This window comes from Microtus ochrogaster, chromosome 10, assembly GCF_000317375.1.
Source record: "Microtus ochrogaster isolate Prairie Vole_2 chromosome 10, MicOch1.0, whole genome shotgun sequence".
NCBI classification, from domain to species: domain Eukaryota; kingdom Metazoa; phylum Chordata; class Mammalia; order Rodentia; family Cricetidae; genus Microtus; species Microtus ochrogaster.
In genome coordinates this window covers 77,236,029-77,247,693 of record NC_022016.1, presented here as the reverse complement: position 1 = coordinate 77,247,693, position 11,665 = coordinate 77,236,029, and the positions used below count along the sequence as shown (strand labels likewise).

At 38.8% G+C, this 11,665-nt stretch overlaps 1 protein-coding gene and 1 non-coding gene across 2 annotated transcripts in view; both read right to left on the bottom strand.

The window, feature by feature from the left end:
• The window catches only part of Faf1 (Fas associated factor 1), a 288,528-nt gene that overhangs the window by 47,706 nt on the left and 229,157 nt on the right, over positions 1-11,665 (bottom strand). The window contains exon 15 of the mRNA XM_005353630.2: positions 8,560-8,648. Within this exon, the coding sequence (XP_005353687.1) occupies positions 8,560-8,648 (89 nt within the window). The remainder of the gene's footprint in view (positions 1-8,559; positions 8,649-11,665) is intronic.
• Positions 1,193-1,321, bottom strand: LOC113456665. Its single transcript, XR_003377427.1, has one exon.

Below are 11,665 nucleotides of genomic sequence, written 5' to 3'. Positions count from 1 at the left end.
CTCCACAGTCCTGAGCTCTGGCTAACCCACTGCACTGGTCTCTAGAAAGGTCCTCCAGAGGCTTGTACATCTCAACACTTGACCCACAGCTGGTGGTGCTGTTTAGGGTGGCTTAGGGGGAAAGTCTCACTTGAGGGAGTCGGTCACTGGGAGTGGGTTTTAAGATTTCATAATCTCAGTCTCTTTCTAGTTTGCTCTCTTTACTTCTTGATTGTGGCCGAAGATGTGATCGTTCAGTTTCCAGCTCCTTCTGCCTTTTCTTGGGACTGCTGTACCTTCCTGCCATGATGGACTCTTACACCTCTGGAAGGGTAAGCCAAAATAAACTCTTCCTTCTACATGTTGCCTGGCTCACCGTGTTTCACCATAGCAACAGCAAAGTAACTAATATACTTACTTTCTATGTCTATAGACTTCCTTACTGTAGACTTTCACATGAATGGAATCACTCAAATCTAAGCAGTGCTCAAGTTCAAAGCTAAAGTTTCTTCTGAGACTCAAGGTGAACGCAATTGTGTCTGGCTTATTTTACTTAGCATATTTTAATATTTACCCATCACATATTTTGAGAATAGTGACTTTTTAATGGCCAATTGATATTGATATTTATTGGATATGCAGATCACATTTTGTCTACTCATTTACAGTGATGGACACTTGAAATGTTTCCATTTTGTGGGCTATTGTGAATAATGTTAGAATAATCTTTCCAGTGTTCTTTTAGAAAATTGGAGCTTAGTTGAAAAGAGGGAGGAGGGAATCATATGAGCAAGGTGGGGGGGGGCCGAGATCATGAGCGAAAAACCACAGAGACAGCTGACCCAAGCTAGTGGGAGATCAAGGACTCTGAACTGACAGCTGGGGATTCTGCATAAGACTGACTAAGCCCTCTGAATGTGGGTGACAGTTATATGGCTTGATCTGTTGGGGAAGGCTGGCAGTGAAATCAGGACTTCGGTGCATAAACTGGTTTTGTGAAGCCCATTCCCTACAGTGGGATACCTGGCTCAGCCTTGATACAGGGGAGAGGGGCTTGATCCTGCCTTTACTTGGTAAAACAGCCTTTATTGACTCCCCAAGGGAGCCTTACTTCCTCTGAGGAGTGGATGGAAGGGGATTAGGTAAGGGGCAGGAGAAGGGGAGGGAGGCGGAACTGGGGCTAGTATGTAAAATTAAAACATTTTTTTTTTTTAAATGTTGGGTAGTACAGAAAGCCCTGTGGTTTTCTCCAGTAAGAGCTGCTCTCTCCACCCCTTTTGTCTAGGAGGAGTGTATCAGCAAAGTCTTGCTTCATCAGACTCAGCCTTCTTGGTCCTCCAAAAATTAAAACATTTTTAAATAAAAAAGAAAAAAATTAAGTTTGTTGCTGGATTTTTTATTGCTAACTTGGTATTTTTGTTTTAGTTTTGTTGCTGTTAACAAAACACCCAAGGAGCCAGGCGATGGTGGCGCACGCCTTTAATCCCAGCACTCGGGAGGCAGAGGCAGGCGGATCTCTGTGAGTTCGAGACCAGCCTGGTCTACAGAGCTAGTTCCAGGACAGGCTCCAAAGCCACAGAGAAACCCTGTCTCGAAAAACAAAAAAAAAAACAAAACAAAAAACAAAAAAAAAAAAAACAACAAAAAAAAACACCCAAGGAAACAACTTGTCTTAGTCTCTTTTTTATTGCTGTGATAAGACACTATAATCAAGGAAACTTACAGAAAAGTTTGTTGTGGGTTTACAGTGTCAAGGGATTAGAGTTCATCATGTCCCTGAGCATGGAGGTAGGTAGGGAGGCACAGTGCTGCGGCGGTACTGGGAGCTTACATCTTGACCACAAGCATGAGGCAGTGAGCGCTACTGGGAATGGTGTGAGTCTTTTGAAAGCTCAATCCAGCACCCAGTGACACAACTCTTACAATAAGTCCACAAGCCCTCACCCTTCCCTAACAGTTCCACCAGCTGCAATTCAAACATGAGCCCATGAAGGCCATTCCCATTTAGGCATGCTTCCAAAGTCTTCCTTCCTTCAGTAAAACTTCACTTCCTAATAGCTCATTCAGTTATGAACTTATTAATGGAATACTCATTGATTGGAGAAGTTAGAGAATTTATGATCTAATCATTTCCCAACAGCCATACATTCTGTGGACTAAGCCTCCAACAACAGTAAATCTTTTGGGGGAGACATTTCATACCCAAACAATGAGATTTAATTCATGACCTACAAAGGTGCATATCCACTTCATATTGCAAAATACAATTAGTCTATCTCCAAGAGCCCCCAGTTCTTAATAGTTTACACTCTCCTCAAAAGTTCAAGTCCAGAATTACTTCTGAGACTCATGACAAACTCCCATCTGTAAGTTGACATAGATAAAACCAAGCACAAGTTATATATTTCCAAATAAAATAGCCCAGCATAGGCATTCCAATTATGTATGAATGTAGGCATGGTAAGGAAGGACCAGACCCATCACAAACAAACAACAACAACAATAAAAAAAGCCCTAGGACCCAGCAAGGAAAACATTCAATCCTGCATCTCCCTGTCTAGTCAGTGCTACAAGGGTCTGAGCAAATCCACCTTTGGCCTGGCAGGCTACAGTCCACAAGGGCTCTTCCCTGAGCTCGCTCTTTACTGCTCCTAGCAGCCCTCCGCAAACAGTCCACACTCAACATTTCTCATTTCCCAAGGTTTCCCCTGAAACGTTTCCTCTCTCTCAGCTTTAAACATCACCCTTTCAGGAAGTACCTGCAGAGATTCCAACTCTGTCCCACAGTACCCTACAACCCTTGCATTCTCTGGTCTGAAAGACCACCACCAGCAAAGTGAAATTAGGTCTGCTGTCAGCTTGAGCAGTAGCTGGGCACTGTGGTTCTTGGAGTATCACTCTCCAAGTACCTGGACGGCTTAATACTGGGAAACATCTTGAAGATTCCAGGAAACTCTGGAGTTCTCTCTAAAGCAAAGTTTTTCAAGTAAGTTTGCACCCTTACATTCTTGAGTTGCTGTGGGTGGATTATGGCCAATGCCTGAGATGCCTTCAAGGCATCTTTGCTATTGTCAGATGCAACATCCTTGGCATCTTTTCAGAGACACTAATCTTTTTAAGCAACCACACCTTCTTTTGGCACCAACTTCAAACATGTTCCTTTTCTAGCCAAAATGGAAGTTTTTCAAATCCTTCTGCTCTGCTTTCCCTCATGGTTTTCAATATAGATTTGTCTAAAGAAGCCAGCAATACCCATGCCTGTGCTTGGGATGGTGGGGTGGCCTGAGGTTTCCTCCACCAGGTTAATTAGTTTGGCACCCAAGTCAACCTAGCACAGTCTTAGGCATGGGCAACATGTGTACAAACAAGTTCTTTGTCAGAATGTAAATACAAGCCGCCTTCAGTCTAATTTCCAATAAACTCCTCATTTGTATTGGTAATCTCATTAGTACAGCCTCTACTAACTGAATTTCTATCAGCATTCTGGTGTTCTGAGCTCTTATGATAATCATCCATTAAGCTTTACTTACAATGTTCTCGCTTTTCTAGCCTGTTTCTCCCAACTTCTTCAAATTCCTCCCATAACTAGTTCCAAAGACTTTTGAACCACAAAGTCATACATAGTCATTCATGATCTAATTTCTCAGTACTATTTTTTTGTGGTAGTTTTACACTGGTGTCACAAAACACCTGAGAAACAACATAATGGAGGAAGAAATATTTTAGGCTCATGGGTTCAGTCTGCAGCTACTTGGTCTTAATTGTCTTTGGGCTGGTGTACAATAAGGCAGAACATCATGGCAGGGGCATGCATAGGATAGTGGCTCTTCTCATTTCAAGTCAGAGACAGAGAAAAACAGAGACCACAGTCAGGGACCAGATAAATTCTTTAATGGTATGCACATGATGATCGATGTTCTCTTACTTCCAAGAGTCCATTCAATGATGAATTAATCAATGAATTAACCGAATGGTCAAGTTAATGAACTACTGAGATAATCTCTTTAGTGAACTAGGCCTGCAAACACACAAACCTGTTTGTGTATTCAAAAACAATGTTTCACTGGCAATACAAAGACTTACATGTATTTTTATCTCAAGGAATTATTGTAGACAATTTCCCTCTTGGTGCTTGGTATTTTCCCTTCTTTTAGCAGTAATTTTTTTTTAAAAAAAAGATATGATTTTCTCTTTTGCTCTGAAAAAATACATCTAACAAAGAGGTAAATAACTAAACTTTCCTAAATATAAAAATAATTTTTTAATAATTTGTCCTTTAATAAGAAAATACATTGTTACCTTTACATAATACATTGTTAAATACATTGTTACTTTTATATAATCAATTTTCATAATTCACTTATTAATCAACCTTTTATAGAAACTAGTATGAAGTTAGCTGCACTAGCATCTTTTATACTAGCAAAATTGTTCTTATATAATGTTTATATTAATGGTGAATTAGTTTGGACTATGTTGTAGTGGTTTGTAGTATTTATAAATACTTTTGTGTTTCAATAAGCCATATTTGGGTCATAATCAATTTTAGGTAACTAGGAATCCAACTAATTCAAGCAAGAAAAAAATGAACGTGTTTTAACAATAATGTGAAAATAAGAAAGTTAAGATGTCAAAATCAATTATTTCTATAAAATGCGAAATAAGTATGAATAAAACTAAGTCATGATCGGCTAGCCATGTCAGCATGGGAATCAGGCAGGCAAACTTTCATTCTCCTTTCCTGTCCTCCACTAACTCCACTGCTTGAAGAATGTGCAGATACTTACAGGAAGACCCAGCTTTCCTCCTTCCTAGAAACTCTCTCATTTAGCTCCCTCCCTTCTAGCCCATCCCAATTCCTTCCTGTCAACCCCTAATAACTAGAAACATGTGTTTCTCTGTACCCACAGTGCCACACCAGGCAGAGACTCAAAAGTACTCCCTACTGGGCAATCCACAGCCACCATGCTCCAAGATTTAGAGAACAAAAACCAAGGAAGGGAACTGTCATCCAACAGAGATAAGACCACATAACATCTTGAGTTACAATCAGCTCAAACCCAGATGCAGAGACACCAGTGTAAAACTACAAACAATAACAGCTGGGACAATACCATTCACAAGAACCCAGCAACGCTACTACAGTAGAAATGTAACATAGCTTAAGCAAGTACAAGACAAGGACTTCAATGAATGGATAAGGAAAATGCGGCACATTTACACAACGGTACTACACAGCAGCAAAAACTAATGACATCTTGAAATTTGGAGGCAAATGGATGGATCTAGAAAACATCATATTGAGTGAGGTAACCCAGACCCAGAAAGACAAATATCATATGTACTTCTAAAACATATGTATTCTTAAAACATGTCTACAATACTCCAGTGGCCAATTTACTCAGTTTCCACTAAGGGATTTTTAAAATTCCCCCCCCCCTCTCTCTCTCTCTCACACACACACACACACACACACACACACACACACGCAAAATGAATATACAGTGTAACTGCTCTTTTAGTCTTTGATCTCTATCTGGATTGTATCCACCATTGATAAAAGTTAATCACAGGTTAAGTTGGAAGGGAGTAAGCCTTAAAAGGTTTCTAGTTCACCTATAGCTAAAAAACAGTGCTAATGAAAATTTAACATATTTACTGTTAGAACTCATTAGGCAAGATTTCGTTTGTAGGCAAGATTTTAACAAAATAAATTATAAAGAAGAAAACAAAATCCAAAGATCCTAGAACATGACTGCTGTCAACAACATCCTCCATAGAGGATCTCGCCTTAGTGGAGGCACAATAAACATTCATTAGATCAAGCTTTTTCTGGACCATCAAGGAATGATTCAAGAATGCAAATATGTTTCAGGTTCGAATATAGTGAAAGTTTTTTATTTGCACATTGGCTATCTATTGGTGTACCCATATAATAGAGGGAGTGAGATAATCCTCGGAGTGCAACCAAAGACGCAAGAAAGCAAGGTGAGTATTCTATCATGCAAGTACTTCTAAAGGTTTGGGAAAAAAAAAAAACCCACAAAAAACAAAAAACCAGAAAGAAAGAAAGAAAGAGAGAGAGAGAGAGAGAGAGAGAAAGAAAGAAAGAAAGAAGAAAGAAAGAAGGAAAGAACCAGAGTCTACCTGGCTTTGACCTCATAACTCGTTAGTATTCAAAAATCTATGGTTAAGGCATGAGCCATTATACTTATCCATAAATGTAGAGTTCAAGTAAATTCAGGCCAGTTAACCTATCCCTTCTATCATTGATTAAATTATACATTTAACACAATCTTACTCGAATCATTTTAAAAGCCAAGACTGTGCCGGGCAGCAGTGATGCACACCTTTAATTCCAGCACTACACGAGACAGAGACAGGTGGATCTCTGTGAACTCAAGCCCAGTCTATTCTACAAGAGCTAGTTCCAGGACGGCCAGGACTGTCACACAGAGAAACCCTGTCTCAAAAAAACAAATAAATAAACAAACAAAAATTGTTGGAAACTTTGTGTATAGTCCATATTATAACAAATTCACAAAGACAATAAAAACATAAAAATATTTTCCTTTTATGAGACTTGTATTTTTCATGTTACCCTTAAGATAATTTTGTGCTCAATATTAGATGAACTAATGCCAATTTGTTTATCAACAAACTACAAGAAACACAAATTAAGATAGGAATGAAGTAAAAATATGATTACAAACATTCACATTATCTTATTTATCATTCAGCATAATCTGTAAATCTGGTACTAATGAGACTCAAGATTGAAATGGCTGAGGAATACGTTTAGTGAATTATTGCCAATCAATGCCTCTGTTCCAGGATAAATGTAATCCTGAATGGCAATATACTTATTATTACAAATTTCTAAGTACAGTACTTCATTATTTCAAAATGTCAATTTATAGAGTAACATTACAAATATCTTTCTACCATATACCTGGCTATCTTTCCTTCAAAATACAGCACACTGACGATACAGAAAAATTACAACCTGAATATTTTTGTGGGAATAAAAGAAACCCAAGAAGCATTAAAGAGCTAAACCAGTAGCTAAAGATGTGGCTCATTTGGTAAATCACAAGTGTAGCATACTTATAATGCAGCACTTAGGAGATGGAGGAGGAGTAATACAAGCTCTAGATCATCCTTGGCTACATTTGCCAAAGACACATGGGGTCCTGTCTCAATGGAGGCCTGAGACACATGAGGGCTGGGGAGATCCTGTCTCAGAAAACAGAACAGAAGAGAGCAAAACCAGTCAGAGCACTCTGTTAATCTATTATGGGGGGGGGGGATATGACACCATAATCAAACACTGCTTTTCCAAGATAACTGTTTCATGTAAATTCTTCCAAACGTTCACTTACATAATCAATTAACAAACATCTATTGGGTACTGAATTTATCCTAGGTACAAAGAGATGACCCCTACTTATAAAACAAACAAACATAACTGGGCCCGGTGTGGTGGCACACACTTTTAAGCCCAAACCTGGGAGGCAGAAGCAGGCAGATCTCTGTGAGTTGTAGGTCAGCCTGGTGTACAGAGTGAGTTAAAGATCAGCCTGGTTTATTAGTGAGTTCCAATTCAGCCTGGTCTACATCGCGAGTTCCAGGAAACCAAGGCTATATAGGAAGATCCCATCTCAAAACAAATAAACACTCAAACAAAACAGAATAAATTGCTCCCCCACCCCAAACCAAAGCAAAATAAACAAAACAATCCCAGTTTACTGAGTGGAAGACATAAATAAATAAAGCAAAATCCACTAGCACAGTGTACTAGTATAGGCTTACAGAAAACTTAGATAAAAAAATTAAAGCTAAGTTTACAAATACCCATAAGCATAGCACTTCAAATTAACAAATGTTAATATCTGCTTCATTTTTTAATGGATCTCTTTTCTAAATCCAGACATTTCTTGATTAACCAAGTGTTAATGATTAAGGAATTGCTAAAACATCTATTGGCTAGATGACCTGGGTGAATTTGCTTAACTCTCCCCCTAAGTTTTCTCATTAAAAATAATCATCCTCACCTAGGCTGGACTGTCTTGTATTTGACCCTTAGTTTCCATGTTCTACAAAGCTTTTGATTGGACTGGATCAATGGTGCCAGCAGGAAACCATAATAATGAGGGAAAATGAAACTATTTCTTTATATACTCCATATCAAATCCTAAAGTTGGCAATACGTCTATAAAAACCAGTCCTCAGCATAGGGCCTCCTACAAAGCCTATATAGAAAGGAATGATAGAAATCTATATAGTAAGCAGAATTTTCTGGACCAAGGTTTTCAAACAAAACACTGAATTATTTTCTGGCAAAGTGAAATGTCTAGCACCCTAAATCTAGTAAAATGTAAATGATTCATAAATTTAAATAAATCTTTAGAACTTGAAGTCATGGTAAGAAAAGACCAAAGAGTCACACTGATGACATTGGCAAATCTAGAATGGCATATTTACATTCTTACCTATCTATCAGTCATGATACAGTCACTCATCACCACTGACAAATCAGCACATCAAAACATGAAAACTCTACTTCACCTCTTATCTTACCTCATCCCTTATGTCTTCCTGTTGTTGAGCTGAGAAAATCTCCATTGCAGCCATGAGTCTCATCATTAACTCATCCACAGTTGTATTACCTAATAGATGTAAAGGAGTCAAAGTTTTGTGTAAAATGTATATAACTCCAAGTTATTAAAATTATTAGAAATGAAAAGTTATAACAATAAAGAAATTATCAGCATTAGAAATTACAGAATGGCTGGGCGGTGGTGGCGCAAGCCTTTAATGCCAGCACTTGGGAGGCAGAGGCAGGCACATCTCTGTGAGTTCTAGGCCAACCTGGTCTACAAGAGCTAGTTCCAGGACAGGCTCCAAAAGCTCTAGAGAAACCATGTCTTGAAAAACCAAAAATAAAATAAAATAAAATAAATAAAATAAAATAAAAATACAGACTGGAGTCGGGCAGTGGTGGCACACACCTTTAATCCCAGCACTTGGGAGGTGGAGGCAGGTGCATCTCTGTGATTTCGAGACCAGCCTGATCTACAGAGAAACCCTGCCTCGAAAAACCAAAAGAGAAAGAAGAAAAAAACTGACAGACTAGAATGCTAGTATTGACAATACTTTCATATGCTGAGCAGTGGTGGCCCATATCATTAGTCCCAGCACTCAGGAAGCAGATGCAGGTTGATTTCTGAGTTTGAGGCCAGCCTGACCTACATAGTGAATTCCAGGCCAGCCTGGTCTACATAACAAGTTCCAGGAGAGCCAGGATTACACAGAGAAACCGTGTCTGGAAAAACGAAAACCAAGCAACCAACCAAACCACCACCACCACCACCGAAAAAACCTTTCATATGTTCAATAAGTAACAGTAAAGTAACACTGTGGCAGTTGCAATGTTAGAAAAACCATATTTAATTACCAATTTTTAGTACCAGAAAGAAGAATGTCCAAAGCTGTGAAGCTCAAAGGCCCTTTCAATTTATGAACTCAATGGCAGTCATAACACTAGTCACAGCCACCAACTGCTCACTTGTCTCTGACTAGGCTAAATTGTTTTGTTTTCACCTCAATTAATATGCACAACAATTCTGTGAAGTAGATAGTATAATTCAGATTTTCAAGAGAAGGAAAACCAGCTTTAAAGGGCTCAAGAAATCCACCCAAACACGATCAAGGCAACAATAACAGGGTCAGGACTTGAACCAGGTTAGTCTAATTCAGGAGCCAGTCCTTATTCCCATGCCCTGCATTTCTTCCTGTCCCCTCGCTTGGTAATGTGGAACTGGAGATTGACATTCTATACAACCACTAAGCTATGTTCTCAATCCTCAAAGCTTGCTTCCCTCCAGTCATTGTCTATACTTGGAATCACTGTTAAAAATTTTTCTGGCAAAACAAACAGGAATCTAATGTTTGAAAAATATTTTCCTCAATTAATATTTTCCCTTTGTATGCTTTCTTTTTTTTGGGTACCCTTATTTATTTATTTATTTATTTATTTATTTATTTATTTATTTATTTATTTATTTATTTATTTATTTAAGATTTCTGTCTCTTCCCCACCACCGCCTCCCATTTCCCTCCCCCTTCCCCAATCAAGTCCCCCTCCCTTGTCAGCCCAAAGAGCAATCAGGGTTCCCTGCCCTGTGGGAAGTCCAAGGACCACCCACCTCCATCCAGGTCTAGTGAGGTAAGCATCCAAACTGCTAGGCTCCCACAAAGCCAGTACGTGCAGTAGGATCAAAAACCCATTGCCATTGTTCTTGAGTTCTCAGTAGTCCTCATTGTCTGCTATGTTCAGCTTTCAAATGAAAGATTAGATTATGATCTTTATGAGGAGGGGTTTAAAAGATGCTTGATTTTTCCTTAATGTTATTTTACTCCTTAAATCTAAAAGAAACATAACATGTTTAAATAACACCTCCTAAATACCTAAAATTTTGCTTTGGGTGACCTACAATAGAGAAATTTATGAGAATTTAAGAGTGAGATTTGTCTCCTCTCAAACCTTTAGGAAGAAAAACAGTTGGCACCCAATGTGGTGCAACTACATCCACATAAAACCAGAGAGAGCTTCGAAAGGAATTCTAGACACAAAAGAACAGAGTTCAGTGCAGCTTCTTGGTAGCTGCATTTTTTCCCCCAAATGTGCTCTGTTTGCTGGCAGCGAGCAGGAGCACCATGGCTCCATTAAGACAGGTCTTCCTGACCCAGCACTGAGAGTGAAGGCTGCATGGCTTCTATAGGAGGAGGGTTTCCTGGTGTGCACAAGTTGCACAAACAGCTCTAGCTCTTTCAGGATGCTGAGAACTTAAATGGGGTCTGTGAGAAGCATATTACATAGACCCACTGTGACCCCGGAGCTGGGTCAGCAAGCATAGCTCTCAGAGGCAATGAACATGCCTCTGCCATATTGAACTGGGCAGAATCAACAGACAGGGCTGCAGAGTTTGTCCTAGCCATGCCCACTTAGCATTAAAAAAGAAGCACTCCTGGTTAAAAAAAAATTAGATGCTCATGCAATAAAGACAAATTCAGATGGAAAAGACCTCTAAGTGGGTCACAGTGTTAGATAAATGTACATAGCCTTGGGAGAGAGAAGGAAAAGAACATAGAGAGGTATAGAAAGAAGTAAATCATTAGAAAAAATAAAACAAAGTCTTTAAAGAGACAGAGTAAAGACAGTCATAGGTTAAAGGAATAAAGAAAAATAAGCCATGTAAAGATGAAAAATACAGAGGGTCTGGATTACGTATATTATTATGTTTTCTTTGAATTTTTTGATTGTGAATGAGCTAAGTACAGAGAGACATTTCATTGTACAGACTGCTAAGCTAAATCAACATATATACTTTAAAAGTATCTGGACTTAAGAATTTGGGCATACAGATATGTTGCTTTGGTAAAGAAGTTCTGCTTTTATTTCTACAGAGGATAAGAACCTGTGGATTCCTTCTAGACTAATGTGGTTTGATGGACCAACACCCCTCAAAAGGTCTCCATGAACACCTAAAAATACCCAACAAAAGGAAGGAAGCAGTTTGGAGAGAACTACACCCAAATTTCCAAATATTGTTTATAAATCTTTGTTTTCATTTAAAGGGGGATATGATATAGAGATGAATACTTTTCATTGGTATGGATCTTG